This window comes from Plutella xylostella, chromosome 18 (genome assembly GCF_932276165.1).
Source record: "Plutella xylostella chromosome 18, ilPluXylo3.1, whole genome shotgun sequence".
Classification (NCBI taxonomy): domain Eukaryota; kingdom Metazoa; phylum Arthropoda; class Insecta; order Lepidoptera; family Plutellidae; genus Plutella; species Plutella xylostella.
In genome coordinates, this window is record NC_063998.1 from 1328014 (window position 1) to 1347948 (window position 19935).

At 37.5% G+C, this 19935-nt stretch overlaps 1 protein-coding gene across 1 annotated transcript; it reads left to right on the forward strand.

Annotated features, from left to right (window-relative positions):
• The first annotated feature begins 6782 nt into the window (after nt 1–6782).
• Nucleotides 6783–17985, forward strand: LOC105387068 (odorant receptor 47a-like). The gene is made up of 6 exons (XM_048627480.1): nt 6783–7134; nt 8291–8468; nt 8889–9066; nt 16488–16655; nt 17083–17184; nt 17728–17985. The coding sequence occupies exons 1-6, from the start codon at nt 6783–6785 to the stop codon at nt 17983–17985; spliced, it is 1236 nt and encodes a 411-aa protein (XP_048483437.1).
• The last annotated feature ends 1950 nt before the right edge of the window (nt 17986–19935 follow it).

Here is a 19935-nt window from a genome sequence, read left to right on the forward strand (position 1 = left end):
ATTGACAAACGAATAAATAATAAACTATCGTATTTAGTTTCATGACAAACTTTAACTACTTACCTACTTATCTAAATGTTATGCTTTTGATATAAAAATATAATCAAGAAAATAACTTACATGCCCTTAAATCAAAACACACAGGTATGACAGGTACCTACACTCGTTTTGAAAATCCACTTCGGTTATCGAGCACTTTAGGAGCAAAAATGCTGCAACCTCAACATCTAAACACCATGTTCACAGAGTTCCACATTAAAAAAAAATAAAAGAACTTAAAACTCTTTTGAAAGAAGAAAATAAAGCGTTCTTTTTTCAAACGCAACGTCTAAACCGACCGCGTCCAACCGTTTTTCCGCAAGCAATGATAGCAATACCATTCTACCAGTCAAACGTTCTCCCGTCCCTTGTACAATACATTCTACATCTTATACCAAACATTCTTAAAGTTCATTTCGGCTAGTCGTGGCAAGTGGTGCATAAGGATGGACGTAGAAAGGGATAGTGGAGTGAGATTCGTTTTCGTAAATGCCTAGAATCGCAATAAGGTTGCCTGGAGGAAATCTATCACGACGAGGCTTTCGAGTTCAAGAGCACTGCGTGCATGATTAATGAGTTGGAGAGTTGTTTATTGTTGTCAATCATCGATTTAAGTCACTAGCAAACATTGCGCAATGGTATTGATATTGAGAGTATAGGTACACAACATAAAATCTGTCCACCAACCTAAAATGCCTAAAACCCTTCCTTCATTGGAAGGAGACCCGTGCCTTAGCAGTGGGGACGTGATAGGCCCTGTATTAGGTTTTTGGATATGAAAGTTATATTTATACGTATTATTTATTTATTGAATACAACACTATTATACAGGTAAAAAACTAAATATATAAAAATAAATGTAAATTAGTAACAACTTCTTAAATGAACAATTACATATATGTAGATTTACATTACATTTTCTCTTACGTGAGATTATACTTTGTATCTTAATTTAACACTCCTATCCTCCGATTATTTTAGTTGTTACCGGAGCTAACTTCCCGTGTCAATGCATAGCCTATACTTCATCCCGGAATTCCCACGGGAAACCTTTTCACGTGAAACGACGTTCCCGGCGGTCATCTAATTATAAGTATTATGCAGGTATATTTTATATTTTGCAAGTACTTCAATAGGTAATTTTCTTATGAATCTCTCTTACTACTTAGCTCTTGTTTAGAACTGCTTAGAGAAAGGCCAATATCTTAGAAGTAGTTAAGGTCCCATGTATTACATGATTAGATCTTCGCGGAAAAACTTAATAGGAGAAAATACTTAGTTTTGGTACCAGGATATTGAATTCGCAGGTACGAAGAACTGAGATGATATCAACTATCGAGATATAATATGTACATAAGTAAGTAGATATAACAGCTTGTAATGTTCTCTTAATTATCCACTTCAAATCACTACGTTAATTCTTTAAGGTGTAGTGTAAGGCTTACTACCACCGGCAATTGAAAAAAAACATAACTTCTGTTTTTCCCAAAACGGTTCACGCCACCACCGTACCACGTACCTCCCAATACCCAGCACCCAGAACGTAGCATTAACTTATATGTTAAAAACGCTAAAAACTACAACTTGATGTTTACCATGTTTTGATGATCATGAGCGTCAAAAAGGCATCAGATCAGCATGTCCTGTAGACAGCACCAGTTCTCCTTTGATCGTTAAACCATGCAGAGATAATCGATTTATGTTAGTATAATTCCCTTCAACTTGCATAAAGTTCGTCCCGTCCAAATTAGAATCTTACCAATTAATTAATAAGGTTGTTTTTTGTAACAAAGGGCCGCTGAAAAGCCCAGTGTACGAGTAGTACGACGTAATTACAAAGGGAAATGCAACAAGAACAAACACTAAACAAACAGACTGTCGATATTGATCTACAATGGCATTTTAATTTATATTCTGATTGCTTTCCCTTCGACACCCGGCGCCGATAGATTGTTGTCCGTTTATTTATAAAACAAACATAATTGTACAATGGGCAACACGATTAATATTTGTGTATGTACCTACTTACTTGGTAAAGGTAAATACTTGATGGTAAATTTGATAAAGCACATGTAATCGCAGCCAACTTCAGAACTACCAAGTTGTTGGGACCAATCTGTTACTTGCTTGTGAGTCTCTACATACAAACAAACTACAACTACAAACGCTTAACAAACTACATATATATATGTATAATGGTTCTACCTTTTTTGGCATAAGATTTATTTGCCTAATCTCGTATTGCATAGTAACGTTTGGTCGAAGTCCCGTTACGCCGAAAATCGTATGGCATAAATCTCGTTTAGTAAAAAGTTATTTCGCATACTTAACATTGTTTAGCCTAATAATGGTATGGCCAAATCTTGAATAGCCTAATAATGCTATGGCATAGGTTTATTAGGTTTATACAAAGTAATAATATTCGTTTGGCTTTAAATTTGACGGAGCGTCTCCCAACATAGCGCAAACTGGTGCCTTGTATTGTTTCCGCTGTTTGGAAAACGCTCCGCTTTGGTTTTGATGAACATGTGCACCTAACACGCTCCTCCTCGCTTTGCTCGTCGTCGCACCTATTTTTAGGTTTCGATCTCATGGGATTTGTAATAATTAATATTGGTCGTTAACTTTCGATTTTTTGATCATATAATATCGTGATTTTCGGGATGTAGGAGAAAAATACCACAATTTGTACATTTACTACATACTTAATATATTATTTATTAAGATAACATTACGAGAAACAAGATTATACATAGGTATAGACGAACATAAATTTGAGCAAACGAAACTTAGGTGTTTAAAGATTGTGCCTAAAGAGTTTTAGACGAAACGAGCCTTATGCCACATAAGTCTTGGCAAAGTGATGGTTCGGCCAAAAAAGTTTAGACCATACGAGTTATGCGAAATGAGTTTTGGTCAATAAAGATTATGCGAGATGAGCGGAACCCATGTATAATATTGTATTATGCCCTATCAGAATTGAATCTACCAGCATTCGCATCATACACTGCTATCAGTATTATCTGAATATATCCAATAAATCTATTAAGTCATGCCATGTGAAGTTTCTCAAGTTCTTTTGTGTAATTTTGCGACCGACCAATGCCTTATTATTTTCACACGACTTACTAAATTAACTACCTATTAGATTCTCGTTATCTGAAAGCTAACCAACATTCATTAAAATGCTTGAGAATTTACACCACATTTATGTTTATTTTTATGTATGTTGGCTTTTATGATAAACTATAATAACACGGTAATTAAATTACACCCGCTTTTAAAAAATAGAGTTGTAACACAGCACCTAAGCTAGTATAGTCTACGTCGCTAACCATCCAGCGATCGATGTATATGTATCTGTGTCTTGCCACTCTTGTATGTAGATTCTATCACAAGGATCTTAAAACAGCCTTTATTTTCCTGTGACGAAAAGCCCATGTCGTGCATAATAATATGTCGTGTCGGAATATTTTCGTTTTTTTACCGATATTTGCCATTTACAAAATTGAAACTAAAATGTTCCGGTAGATTATTTTGTCCTCAGCTGTACAAATACACTTTCTCAGCTTTTGTATGCAAATATTTAAAATATTTGCAACGGGGTGCAGTGCAGAATATTAAATTAGTAAGCACATCTACAACATAACATTGTAAGTATGTACAAGACCTTGCCATATCAAATTTTAGAATAAATAATTTAAAAAATTAAAAAACCGACTTCAAAAAACCACTAAAATGTAAGAAATAATTTAAGGTTTACACAAATTCTACTCGTATGAGACAGTACAAATATACCTAAGCAGGAACTGTTCTTTTTTGATGTTGGTGCGGTGACAAAGTAATCTGAAGAAATATGGCACCAACTTCAAAAAAGAACAGTTCCTGCTTAGGTATATTTGTACTGTCTCATACGAGTAGAATTTGTGTAAACCTTAAATTATTTCTTACATTTTAGTGGTTTTTTGAAGTCGGTTTTTTTAATTTTTTAAATTATTATTTTATTTAATAGTTTTTAGTTTATTTGTAATAATTTTCAATCAAAAGTAAGGTGCAAATGATACCAAAATGTCCTACTAATCAATACAAATCATTCAAGCCTAAACACGAAGTAGTTGCTATATACCGTTGAGGAGTTCCCCTGACTGCCTTCCGTTTCCAACATCAGATCAGCTCAAGGTCACCATCATATTTTATTGTTATAAGAACTATATTTACGTTCTTAATTTCATTAGAATCGGTTAATATGTGCCCAAAATTGAAATTCATACCCTGTTTTTACCCCTTTACCCACCCTTGGGGGTGAGATAAAATTCTGAAAAAAAAATGGGACCACCTGGAAGCTCAACCCAATACAACAAAAAAAGAATTTTCAAAATCGGTTCATAAACGGCGGAGTAATCGGTGAACATACATAAAAAAAAATAAAAAAAAAAAAAAAAAGATCCCGACGAATTGAGAACCTCCTCCTTTTTTTGAAGTCGGTTAAAGATTTTGGTACGGCATTTTTGGCGGTTATATCTCTTACACTAAACTTCTTCGTTATAAATTTAGAACCAATTTTTGTATTCTATAGGTATGCAGTTATATATGTGATTTTCATCATCATCAGCTTTCTATGGCCCACTGTTGTAATTATTTACCATTTATTTCAGAAGTCTTTCATTCCATAGCTTGTCTGGTAGAGATCGCTAGAGTAGCAAAAAGTCTGCCTATTGCACTTACTCTTAAATGTACCTTGTAATGTAATATCTTTTGTTGAAAAAAATCATATTGTTTTTTTTTAATATTGTAAGTATAAGTACAAATGCTTACTTCCAATAACCTTCCTATATGAACCGTGGTTATAACCACGTCTTCCGAACTAATAATTATTGGCCAATGAGTTCATAATGTGATTATATATTTGTTCGGTTAATTACTGATACGTACTCAATAGAAAGTGTTACTTACTTTTAATTTTCATAGAACTTTTATGTAAGATGTGTTTGCATTTCCTCACTTTGATAATGACGTTTCATTGATTTTAATTGATTTAATAATATGTTAATACCCACTTCTTACGCCATGTAGGTACCAATATAAAGTGAAAGTACATTAACCAATAAAAAGATTATAGATATTAAATATATTTTTAGTGGAAGTTGGATTAAATTTAGTAAATTGTATTGCACACTTTTGTAATGCTTATAGGTAGTTCTTTTCTCCCAACAATATTTGCCATTCTCGCAATGATCACTGTATATAGAATAAACTTAGAATTGTATTATTATATCATGGAATATAGACTCAGGGTGTCACTCTGAACAACTTTAGCCCTTTTTGCAACACCTGTTTGTGCCATTGGCTGTGGAGACGATGGGGGTTTGGGGAGAAGAGGGCAGGGCCTTCTTAAGAGAAATCGGCAGACGCTTGAGGAGTCGTGGTCTGGGATCTTCTTCCGGGGCACACCTGATGCAGAGGCTATCCCTGGCTGTGCAGCGTGGTAACGCCGCCAGTGTCATGGGTAACTTTGGGTCGGGTATGTCTCGGAGGGCTATTTTTGATTAGAATAGTGTTAGTAGTAATCTAGTTAGTAAGTATATATAAAATTCTTTGTTTAATTAGTTCTTTATAAATATAATGTACTTTGTGGGTTGCCTAGCAACGGCATTAATAAATATACATACATTAACCTTAACCTGTAGAATTGTAGATAATATTTTATGTGTCATCAAATAACAGGACATACTAATAAGTATTTAAATTATAATTAACAATGTTACGTGCAAACAGGCAACAAATACCGACATAGATGGTCATTTTAATCTACTAGTAATAATAGCGTGACTAAATATTGCTCTCATTAGTCTCGTTGTATTCACGATATCATATCACATCAACAGCTGCTCACATGCCATTCAAATGTCCACACTGTTTGTTCATTAAAATAGCTTATGAATGAAAGTAAAAATGCTACTACGACTTATACAGGTACTAGTTTAATATAAAACCAAATTTTCGGTACAATGAACTAAACACCTCTTAATAAATATTTTATTTCGATTGAAAACTCTGTTTCTATGTTATAGATACTTTAATATCTTTCAAGTAATCGTAACTCCATTTTACAATAATTAAGTAATATACTGGCAGGCAATAAACTTAGGAAAACAGTACTTAGCGAGGTTACTGCTAAATGGTCAATTAATTTAATTGCGAAATTATGCACAGAAGTTAATTCGAGCTACCCAAGAAATTAACATTTCACTATGTTTATGTAGGTAAGTACTTTTCCTATAGGATTAACAAAAATGTTCCTATAAAATTTAAAAAAAAAAACAAGTTTTACCAAAAGTCAAAGTAGTTTCTTTCGCCATTTCTTTCCTCCTTTGCGAAATGGTGGTAGATTATGACTTTTGACAAGTAATTCTAATATTCTACGTCGAAAAAATAAACGATTTCATTTCATTTCAATCTTATTACTGGTAGCACCGAAAAAGTTGCCGTTGGTACACAAAATGAGGCCTATATCGAATAGTAAGTGATGCACCTTTTTTATCTCCCTGTATAATATGATGTACGTGTGTTGTATGTGATTTAAAAAATTAACTATTAACTCGCTGGGGTAATAGTGCACCCTTAATTTATTGGAACAATTAACTTACTTGCCTTTACCTTACCTTTTAAACTTAAGTTGCTCGTTTCAATTAATTTCTTACTTATACATACATACTCAATGTAGTAAGTAAATTATTTGCTACATGTACGCCGCTTCATTCCAAGTCCGTCTCTCAGAAGCCATGGTCGACAAACAACCAGAAATGGAGTACCAAGTCATGAAAACACTGCTTCAAATATGGAAAGATAAGTTTATACACGAGAATATGTCAAGAAAGGACATAATTAAATGCACCCTGATGCACGGTTACATAATATTCGTCCTTATTTCTGTGTTCTTACCGATTGTTTTTGAGGACGACATCAAGGTGATGTTGGAGATTCTGGTGCCTGTGTTCACGCTGGTAGAAAGCCTGTCCTGTTATTATCCGTTCTTGGTTTATAGGAAAGAGTATTTTGCGATTATGCGTGATTTTCAGATGTTTTATGAAAAACGTAAGTCATGTAGAAATTAGGCAGAGAAGCTTTCTGTAAAAATAGCAATGTATGTACTGTGTATCAATACAACGTGATAGGTATTTAAGTGAAGCATATTCCAAAACTGTTTCAAGATATACTAAAAACGCTACGTGCATAGCATAGCATAGAATAACAAGTACAAGCTATTCTCGTTATTCTATGGTGCATAGTAAAGTTAATTAATTTGATAGAGCTTGATATAAGTAAGTACCTATTTTAGCAATAAGAACGCCTTTATGTACTTTACTTAGGTTTACAAAGTTTTAATTTTAAAATAGGTTTATGGTGCCCATAACGCGTACTGTGCAAACTTGCAATCAAACCCACCAGTGTATTTATGAAAATATGTAATCCACATTATTAAAATTAAAACTCAAGTAAAGTATATTTTCTAGTCTCAGATACTCAATTAAAACATTCTGAACGGCTCATCAACAGTCGATTGTCCCGCGCTTAAGAGGAGAGTATACCTTCGCGATTCTAGCGAAATAGGTATTTAGGAAAAGATTTGCTATCACTTGCGCTCTCATGCCCCGGGAACGGGTGCGATAGAGATGCACTGCAGCACGCGACTGACAATAGGTACTCTTCATAATGAAATTCTAGTTTCGGGAGAAAACGTTTTACACTAACTAAATATCAACCAATCTTTTAGATTTTGGTGTCAATCGCTTCAGCATAATATATTCTAGGTTTATAGGTTTCGCTTTAAAAAAAATACATTGTTATTGTTCAACCAACGGCTTGATTCAACACACAAAAATTACGTTATTTGAGGTGCCTATAACTTTGAACCTATAAAAAATTTCGAAAAAAGAAAAAGCTATATAAACCTAGTTATTCCTTGTGTCAATAACATACTAAAAATCATGGAAATCGGATAATATTTAGAGGTAGTAAAACGTTTTCTCTTTTTGTATGGACGAGCAAGTGCTATACTCTCCTCTGGACAATCAACTGTTGATGAACCGTTCAGAATCTGTCAATTTAGTATCTGAGATGAGAAAACGTACTTACCAAGATTTTCTATTGGTTTTAATCATTTAAAAAATGTGGATTAGGTACATAATTTTAAAAATACACATACAGACTTTAGGAAGTTTTAAGGGTCAAACTCCCATAACTTCCACAGACAAGCACCAGCCCGCCTACAGGCAGCTAATACAAACGTGCGACGGCAACGCGTCATCCATGGTCCGTATATTCAGAGTGGGGCTCGGCGCGTGCGTGGTGCTGGTGCCCGCGTACCCCGCGCTGAAGCACGCGCTGCAGGCCGGCCCGAGGCGCGTGGAGCCGCCCGTCGCCGCCTAGTGAGTATACATGGTGTTGCAAAAAGGTCTGAGGGGGTGACTCAGGGGGTTAATCTGGACAACTTGTATTTTATTCTACAACTTTGAAAATTCACGAAAAAACCTAGAGGTAGGTACTCTAAACTCTAAGGGTGTTTTGTTTAGATTCAGATTTCATCAAGCATGCGGGATCGCACGCCATTCGCCCGCGTCCCGCGTGCGTATTCCACGCATTATAATAAATAGTTGTATGAAAATAACACTTGCTGTTGTCACGCGTGCTTGATGAAATCCGCACTATATTAAAAACACCCTAATTGAGTCAACTTTCAGTGCTCAGAGGGCGAAGTGTAGGTTTTTCTTATTCGACCGAGCAAAATGGTAAAAAATTTCTATATCTCTTCTATTTATTATACTTAATTAATAACATTTAATTTTCAGCTACCCCGTGGAGATCGGTGAGCCAGCCAACCTGATCATCACGTACACATCACAATGTGTGTGCTGTTACTTCATGCAGTCCATCTGTCTGAGCAACATCTCCGCGCCGATATATTACTTCATGGCCGTGGTAGCGCACTTCCAGGTCACTCGGCAGAAGTTTAAGGAGATAGAAGATGTACGTATCTACAAATTCGTAATACACTCACGAGCAATGAACAAGATCCAGTGAGAAAGGCTCCAAAATGCTTTTAAACGGAAAAGAATAGCTTAATGAAGTTGTCTGCAATGTTGTAGTTGGTAATATTCTTATGCGCTCTAAAATGTACCTACTTCAATATTACAGACTTCAAGAATAATTTGGTGCTATGTCACTGAAACTTAATCCTCGCCAGGGCATTCATTTCTCTTTGCCCTCCAGGCCAAATACAGCCAACAAGCGCTACACCTGCAGCGCTGCGCGATCCACACCCACCAGCAGACGCTGCAGTTCTTGCGGCGAGTGCAGCGTGTCGGCAGCGCTAGCTACTTCATACTGACCATTTGTTTCAACTTTCTAAAGTCGTCTGTCCAGCGGGCTTGAAGGAGTACTACGCTATTCTGCATTTGTTTTTGGAATACCATCAAGAGGCGCGAGATTTCCTCAAGCAAGTGACACTCGCGAGCAACGAAAAAGTTTCACCCACAAAATGGCCCCATCGTTTCTAACTATTTGGTAATATTCTGATGCGCTGTTAAATCTACTTCAATATTGTAGACGGCATCATTAAGCTAGCCTTTTCCGTTTCGGAGTCATTTGGTGCTATGTGACTGAAACTCATTCCTGGCCAGGGCATTTATTTATCAATCTTCTTCAGGCCAAAGACAGCCAACAAGCGCTACACCTGCAGCGCTTCGCGGTCCGCACCCACCAGCAGACTCTACAGTTCCTTCAGCGAGTGCAGCGTGTCGGCAGCGCTAGCTACTTCATACTGATCTCCCTTCTATAACTTTTACATAGCTTGCGAGTGCATTTGTTTCTCTTTGTTCTTCAGGCCAAAGACAGTAAAGAAGCCCTTCGTCTGCAGCGCTGCGCAACCCACACTTATCAGAAGGGCTATAGCCTATACTACTAGTACCTACTATAGCACAGGGCGCGTTCAGGGGCGAATTGATCGATTGGTGCTGTCACTGGAACGTTTTCATAGCTCTCAATTATCTTTGTCCTCCAGGCCAGAGACAGCCAAGAAGCGCTACACCTGCAGCGCTGTGCGATCCGCACCCACCAGCAGACGCTGCAGTTCTTGCGGCGAGTGCAGCGTGTCGGCAGCGCTAGCTACTTCATACTGACCATTGTTTTCAACTTTCTAAAGCCGTCTTGGTGCTACGCTATTCTGCATTTGTTTTTGGAATACCATCAAGAGGCGCGAGATTTCCTCAAGCAAGTGACACTCGCGAGCAATGAAAAATTTTCACCTACAAAAATTCCCATGCCACATCGTTTATATTTGGTAATATTCTGATGCGCTGTTAAAGCTAATTCCATATTGCATTAAGCTAGTGTTTTCCGTAGGAGACATTTGCTGTCACTGGAACTTTTTCATTGCTCGCGAGTGCATTTGCTCCTCTTTGTCCTCCAGGCCAAAGACAGCCAAAAAGCGCTACACCTGCAGCGCTGCGCGGTCCGCACCCACCAGCAGACGCTGGAGCATGGAAGTAATAATACAACAGGAATGCGCACTCACCAAAATGATGCAAACAAAAATAGACCTAACGAATTCACCTTAAGATTTATTTTTGAAGTTAAAGAGGCCGCGAGCCGATAGAGAGGGTTACCACAGAGCCCTCCCTCTCTTTCTAACAATTGCCAGGATTTAGTTGTGTAAACTTTAGTAGATTTTGAACGAAGAGAGCTATGCAAAAAAAATATTAAATTAATTCATAGCATAGACCTACTACCTCTAGACTGGCAATCGCCGTATGCACTATTCTCTTTCTCACTCAAAACATAGATGTTGCCGGCAAAAAAATTAAACCTAAATATGGGGAGATTTAACTTATCATAATAACAAAAACAAAACTTGAGTATATCGTCGGTTGATAGGAAAAAGACACTAAAGGCTAATTTTTCAATAGCCAGATAAAAGTTTTGCTGGGAAATAATTTTGATGCTGTTGCGTCTCAATGTTTCTCAATGTTTGTATTACCCAGATAACATTTATCTGAATATTGAAAAATCAGCCTTAGTGAGTTTTTCCTGTCAACCGACGATATAAGAAAAAAAACTTTACTCATACTTATTTGATTTCAATATAATTATTTAATATACACAAACTGAGTGGATTGTATGATTCATTGTCTTCGTCCAATCGAAACAATCCTCTTCAAAATGTGCCGAACACAATTTTTGTATGTTTCTTTGGTTCCCAATTTGTGCGACCGGTAATGCCTTCCATTTTCTTGATATTTTTTTTTCTGTCGGAAACCTATGAAGCAGAGATAAATGGATGAGCATGAGCATTATAATCGTGGGCCAAATATGTGATGGGGTTTTTTTTTAAAGGAAACACGCATTTCGTATCAATACAATAAACTTTATATTATACAGAAGAAATCACACATAGAAGAAAAAAACGAAACGAACGTTTCCTCACAATGAGAGGCACCTCATTTGAAAGAGGAGAATGACTTCTACAAAATACAATCTTCACAAAAACCGAATTCGTGCGCCCCATTTGTAAACCCAACCCGAGTCCGTTACAATTTCTAGTATTTTCTTTGCATACTATAATATTTGTGGGTAAAATAAATTTTCAATAACTTGCAACACCATGTGATTTGTTATGATATGGTACCTCGTAATTTTTACTTAAAACTGATACTAAAAGACCTTACAGTATTAAAATTAGTATCGTTTTATATTAAAATCGAGCCAATAGATAGTACTATGATGAATGTAAGCTTGTTAAACTTGATAGTATCTACTTACATGTGAAAATATATCTCATCCATCATTCCATCGTGTTTTCGTTCAATATGCTCTATACAACCGAACAAAATCCACCCACCCATGTCACACACTCGTTAAGTGATGATAATAGTCTAATAAACTTAATAAACACCCACAAATCACTAGCAAATCAAAAATAAATAGCATTTAGAAAATTTTGTTGTAACTGTCAGCCTTTGTTTGGCAAAGATTTTTCATTTGTTTCATTGTTTGGCAAAGAGAACTGACGTAAACAGGCGCCACAGCAAAAAGGACAAAAAACATTTACAGCTTAACGTTTATTTCTTACGCTTAATGTAGCTAAGCGTCTCTTTTTCGCAATGTCAGAACTGTCACGATTATACCCCTGTGATTCATAGACTACTGTATATCATATCATTTTCAAAAACAAATTTATAATAAATCATTATAAACATGTAATTTTAATGAAATATTTGGTATTTTTATATATAATAATTTCATAAAAAATATTGGTAGTTTTTCTAAATACTTTACGACAAGACCGAAGTTGTCAAGATGACGGATGACGTTTATACTGTTGAGAGAGACGTCATGGTTAGGGTGACCATTCATTCGTACTTTTGAATCACTTTCCATTAATTAGGTTAGGACCTGTTTCATTCAACTTTTTGTTTTATTTTATACCTAAGTATCATTAGGTATTATAATAATAATAATAAACGTTTATTGCAGGCAGTTACCCATAGTTCACAAATTACATAAAAAGTTATACATTAAAATTAAAATAATACATACAGTGGTATATAAAAATAATTGTGGCTGTTATCTTATAAGGCTGGTAAAGAGTTATGAGCTGTTGATTTTTTTGGTGATAGATATGAGTATTATAAGATAATTTATCAAGCTTAAAACCGGCGGAAGCACTTCGGCTGTCCAATTTCAAAACACAGTAACAGCCAAGAGACAAAATGTTCAGGAGAGCCAAAAAACGTTTTTGTCCCTTCATTTCAATGCCCTGGTAAAACTATGATACATATCTAAACGAATGTAAGCTTAAAAGAACCGGCAGAACCTAGGCTTTACATTCAATACTATTTCATTTAAATATGACTAATATTGTTGCTGTAATGCACAAAAGAAAACACTAACTAGGTTTTAAATGGTTTTCTCATCCTAAAACCGCCCTCACTGACCATTTTATAACCTAGTAAGAGCCATTATTGTGTAATTTAAGACAAGTAAAGTATATTGAAATTGCAAGAATAACGTAATAATTTATATGTTTTTTATTTTTTTATATGTTTTGGATCCTTCACATAATATAAATCAAATTTTGCAGCACTTTTACACGACCGCACTAAGTAATAGCTGTAATACCGGCATATTTTTAAGTTTTATCTAAATGAACCAAATCGCCATATTAAGAAGGCATGTCTGACACGAACATTATTTATGGCTGCCTTAAATTAGACAATATTTCCTAAATTTTGAGCTAAAATTAGTTTACAATGTTTGAGTTTTTTTTGGTTTATGCAAAATAGGGCTAATAGAAAGCGGCTGTCCCATTTCAAAACACAGTAACCGCCAACTTTAAAAAAAAACGGGTCTTTGATTTATACATTATTTTAGGCGATTCCGCACAAAACTGCATTGTCAGAATATCAAAAAACCGCTTAGAAACGAAAATAAAATTTCTAAAAACCTAGTAACTCCACCCTGCGAAATCAAAAATGCCACGAAAACCATTTCAAAACATAGTAAGAGCCACCAACCATTTTAAAACACAGTAAGTGAAAATGACTTACTAGGTTTCAAAATGGTCAATGGCGCTTACTAGGTTTTGAAATGGTCAGCAAAGGACAATTTTCGTCCGTTAATTTTAGTAAGTCACAAATGGCATACATTATTACTAACACTTTTTTCGAACAAAATATCAGACATTTCAGAACCTGTATCTTTGCACCAATGAAACCTAGAGAGTTGAATTAAAAGTAGAACATAAGTAAATTTTGTCTTCTTTATAAAAGCTATAGAGACCTTTCTCGTTAGAACCTTTCTACTAGCCCTATTTTGCATAAACAAAAAAAAACAAGTCATAAAACTGATTTTTAGATAGAAATTTAGGAAATATTGTCTGATTGAAGGCAGCCATAAATAATTTTCATGTTAGAGCCTTCTGAATATGGCTATTTAATTCATTTACATAAAACAAAAAAACAAACATAAAAATATGCCCGTATTTCAGCTATTACTTATAGTGCCGTCGTGTAAAAGTGCTGCAAAATTGGATTTATAATATGTGAAGGATCCCAAACATATAAAAAATGAAATTATTACGCCATTATTGCAATTTCAATATACTTAACTTGTCTTAAATGACACAATAATGGCCCTTACTAGGTTATGAAATGGTCAGTGAGGGCGGTTTTAGGGTGAGAAAACCATATAAAACCTAGTAAGTGTTTTCTTTTGTGCATTACAGCAACAATTTTAGTCATATTTAAATGAAATAGTATTGTATATAAAGCCTAGGTTCTGCCGCTTCTTTTAAGCTTATTGAAATGAAGGTACAAAAACGTTTTTTGGCTCTCCTGAACATTTTGTCTCATGGCTGTTACTGTGTTTTAAAATGGGACAGCCGAAAGGTTCTGACGAGAAAGGTCTCTATGGCTTTTATATAGAAGACAAAATTTCCTTATGTTCTACTTTTAATTCGGGAAACTTCGTCACATATTCTCCTCGGCCATTCCTCAGAGCCTGAAGACAAAAGTCTTCGACCAGTGCGTCCTGCCAGTGATGACGATGGTGCAGAGACGTGGACACTGACGGTAGGACTGGTCCACCGATTTAAAGTCGCTCAGCGTGCTATGGAGAGAGCTATGCTTGGGGTTTCTCTGATGGATCGTATCAGAAATGAGGTTATCCGTCAGAGGACTAAGGTTACCGACATAGCTGTCAAAATATGCAAGCTGAAGTGGCAGTGGGCTGGTCATATCTGCCGAAGAACCGATAACCGTTGGGGTAGACGAGTTCTCGAGTAGAGACCACGAACAGGCAAACGCAGCGTGGGACGCCCTCCTGCCCGCTGGACTGACGACCTTAGGCGGGTGGCGGGTAGTGGTTGGATGAGGAAGGCCAAGGACCGAGTGTTGTGGCGCTCCTTGGGAGAGGCCTATGTCCAGCAGTGGATGATTATTGGCTGATGATGATGATGATGATTTGTGACTTACTAAAATTAACGGGCAAAAATTTACCTTTGCTGACCATTTCAAAACCTAGTAAGCGCCATTGACAATTTTAAAACCTAGTAAGTCATTTTCACTTACTGTGTTTTAACCTTATGATTGAATCTTATGATTTTCATCAACTAGACTATGTAAACGGAACACCCACAGAGGTATCGAATCCCGGCGCTGACATGTAATTACCAATGAGTTCTTTGAATTTAAGTACGATATATACCGAGACACTAAATTGAATATATTTTATTTTACTCCTCTCGTTAATTTAATAAAAAAATGTAAAGATCGGCTCTTTGACGAATTAATGACGTAATTGGCTTCCGTGCAGCCGTTGACGTCATCAAAATCGTGACTCAGTGAATATTTACACTTTAGATTGACAGAAGTGATATTGAACATTTTTATTCTCTTTGGTTGAAACTTTAACCTTGCGGAGCGTATTGAAGGACAGATTTAATTTAATTTAATAAGGTACCTACTTACTTCACAGAAAATAGAATAGAAAAGTTACGTGTAAATAAAGAAGATCCAATACATTGTACCTATTATACTTATTATAAAAATGTGTGTTGTTTGATTTCGCTCATCTTATTATTTACGTCAATACTAACTCTCTAATTAAAACCAGTCCATCTTAGTAGAATTTGGTAAAAAGACAGATTGTTGTTGCTAGTTCAAACCTTGGGAATATCTAATTGATATGGAAAAAAACATATCAATATTATATTGCAGTTTGCGCTGCAACAACACATCTATACAAATTTTACCTTCACCCCATTTGTTTACTCAATTGACATATCACCAAAATACATTCGTACCTACATTGCAATCGAATTATTCGAATAATAGGTGACTTTGAGACCATCGACACCTATTCGCGACATGATAGATTAGAAATGATGTCTCATGAATTACCTAAAATTATGGTCACCAAAAATAGAAAGAGATGGAGGGCTCCGTGCTGACTATCTCTGTCGGCTCGTTTTTTTGGTGCAGTGCGCATTCCTGTTGTATTATTACTTCCATGCGCTGGAGTTCTTACAGCGAGTGCAGCGCGTCGGCAGCGCTAGCTACTTCATATTGACTATTGTTTTCAACTTTCTAAAGTCGTCTGTCCAGCGGGCTTGAAGGAGTACTACGCTATTCTGCATTTGTTTTTGGAATACCATCAAGAGGCGCGAGATTTCCTCAAGCAAGTGACACTCGCGAGCAATGAAAAAGTTTCACCCACAAATGCCGACACTAAATAGCCCCAATGTTTTCCAATCACATCTACTTCAATATTGCAGAGGGCGTCATAAAGCTAAACTTTTCCGTTTAGGGCTAATTTGGCGCTATGTCACTGGAACGTTTTCAAAGCTAGCGAGTTTATTTGTTCCATTTGTTCCTCTCAATTCTCTTTGTCAGGCCAAAGACAGCCAACAAGCGCTACACCTGCAGCGCTGCGCGGTCCGCACCCACCAGCAGACGCTAAATTTCTTGCGGCGAGTGCAGCGTGTCGGCAGCGCTAGCTACTTCATCCTGATCTCGTGTGCCGCCATCGGGTACAGCTTCGCATTCTTTCAGTTGGCTTCGGTGAGCGCGAATAATATGACATCTATAATTTTTTTTACCCCCCGACGAAATAGAGGGGTGTTATAATTTTATTGTGTCTGTGTATCTGTGTGTGTGTGTTTGTAGGTATATCTATCTGTGTGCGTGCCCAAACGGATTCACTGATATTCGTTTTACTTTTTTGGGTTAAGTATAGTTAATGTTACCCCGAGTATTCTTAGCCATGTTTTATGAAAATCTGTTCAGCCATTCTAAAGCTACGCGACTTTTATTAGTGATGAATGGCGTCGGTTTATTTATTAGGTTTTAGGTTATTTTAATACTTACTGGATGTTGATAGGTATACCTAACGCGGAGAGTGCTGTCCACTATAATTCGTTATGTAATTACATGGATTAAAATAGAAAAGCGATAAAAAATATGATTACACGAACCTTATATCTTCCAGACGGACGATCTGGCCACAATAATCTACTACGCGCAGTTCAGTGCGGGGCTCTCCTCACACACCTTCCTACTGTGCTACTACGGGCAGAAAGTTATTGATGAGGTAAGTAAACTTGATCAAGATGCAGGTTTACTCACGATGTTTTACTTCACCGTAAAAGCACGTGGTATAAAATGGTGACCTGGTATTGGTTAATTGGTAGGATTTGAAACCACTGCCTCTCGAAATAGCTAAGAGTATCTACCTATACCGCCACGATTCAATAACTCTCTTTATAGGTTACTTTATAGTAAAGGGCAGAAAGACCTGACCCCTCTCAGAAACATTGTTACTATGAGAGGGGGGTCAGGTTTCTCTGCACTTGACCGTACTGCAAGCTGAAGTGGCAGTGGGCCGGTCATTTATAATTAATATGCCGTAGAACCGATGACCGGTGCGGTAAACGAGTTCTAGAGTGGAGACCACGAACAGGCAAGCATAGCATCAGGCGCCCTTTAGCCCGCATTGGATGATGAATGAAAACGAAATCTGCCCGTGGCGATCCTTGGGAGAGGGTGACCCATACCTCGTTTGCCTATCTATTGTTTCCCCTCCACACTTGCCTACTGTTATTTTTAGACATAATATTTTACCTCTTATTTCCAGATAAACGCGCTAACATTCTCCATCTACTCCGTCCCGTGGTACCGCTATAACGCCGGCGTGACTCGCTCGCTAGTGCTGTCTCTGTCCCGCGCGCAGGGCACCGCGCCCGTGCACGCGTGGAAGTTTGCGACTGTCTCGCTCATCACGTTTCAGAGTGTACGATTGTTGCTTTACCAGTTGCCGCTGCACGGGTTCTTTATCGACGTAAATGAATGTCACGTCACTATATCGCGATTCGGGATAAATTCAGCACTGTGATCGGTGGCATGCGCTTTTACCTAACGAGTTTATCGCCGTCGATAAGGCCCCCGTGTAGCAGCTGCGGCTATTGGGTATAGAGCGCTCTAAATACAGCGCTGTGATTGGCGGAATGTACTTTAAACGAGTTTATCGACGTCGATAACAAACCCGTGTAGCAGCCGCAGTTTTAACAATATTAATTGTATAAAATCATGACTTCGTCCTACATAGTACATATTCTCTATCTACTCCGTACCATGGTACCGTTATAACGCCGGCGTGACTCGCTCGCTAGTGCTGTCTCTGTCCGCGCGCAGGGCACCGCGCCCGTGCACGCGTGGAAGTTTGCGACTGTCTCGCTCATCACGTTCCAGAGTGTACGATTGTTGCTTTTCTTACCAGAAGTTATATTACTTATCATCTTCAAATATATAGCGTCCTATGCTATACACAGCGTCTGCTACAGGAGTTCGTTATTGACGTCGATAAATTAACTAGCTAGACAACCGAATGGCGTAGTGGTTAGTGACCCTGACTACCGAGCCGAAGGTCCCGGGTTCGATTCCCGGCTGGGGCAGATATTTGTTTAAACACAGATATTTGTTCTCGGGTCTTGGATGTGCCCGTAAAATGGCAATAGGCCCGCCCCCTATTACATTGGGACTAACATAGCACTGTGGCGAAAAGTGGGTGCAGCAATGCACCTCTGCCTACCCCGCAATGGAGTACATTAGTACAAGGCGTGAGTGTGTGTGTAATTAACTAGTTTAATGCGCGTTCCACCAAACAGCGTCGTATTTATGGCGAATCGCGATATACTCAGTGACACTTATCTACGTCGATAACGAACCCGTGTACCGTTTGAAAGCGTTTACCCTAACACTACTAATGGTATCATCAGCCCCTCGTCATGCTAATAAGTATAAAATATTTAGAACCTACCTGCTAATGCTAACTACTGGTGCCTGGATCCAGAAGTTAATATAAAAACAGCGTTTGCTAGCGTTACCTCCTACATAGTATTCTCCATCGCTTGAAAAATTCCACGAATAATCGAGAACAATGAAAAAAATAAAAATAAATGGGCAATAAATTTGTAGCGGCCAAACTTGAATTACAGGTAAAGGGCAACAGTATATAAGAGCTGAAAATCTCAAGGAGGGCATCAGTTGTCGCAAACAAGCGATGAACACTACACCTAAATATTATTAGTTATAAGTAATAATATAACATACCTATAGTGACTAGTGCGGACGGAGTCGAAAAGTATCTCAAGTACTTGTACGTAACCGGACCACCATTACCTGGCGTGGTAGCGAAGCTAAGGAATGGACTTGACTCCTCCCGACTCGCCGCCCCAAGACCGGGACTACCGACAACGACACCATCATCATTGAAGATGGTCGGGGAGCAATCGACAGAAGCAAAACTGCGATCACAATCTCTCAAATACTGGTATTTCAGGAAACTCTTAGCCAGACAATGCTTCGATGCCGACAGTTGCTAGTGATTCAAGATCCCAATATCAGTGTGGACTGTGGAGGCGAACATTAACAAGGCATACGAAACACTGAGTAGGTACAATATTGTGTGGAAATGGAATTGATTTGGAGAATCCCCAACACCCCGTCATCGTGTGGCGCCGCCTCTTCAACCGCCAACAACAACGTGCCGGCGAACATCGAGCCTCGACGTCTGTTTCAACAACATCATCATCATCACTCACACGGTCCTAATCATAATTCTCTTGCTGGCGCCCCCGCTCCTATTGAATTTCAACAACAAATCAAAATGTTGTGTCTGTGTGCGGTAAAGTGGTGTCTTATTTATCTCTCAAGCGACCTGCCAAATGTGTTTCTTATACTACTTTCATTCAGAAATACAACAATAAATCTACATCTAATTATGCGTTTGTATTTATTCCGTAAACAGTAAGTATTTTAATGCAATTTAATCCTAATAAATTTT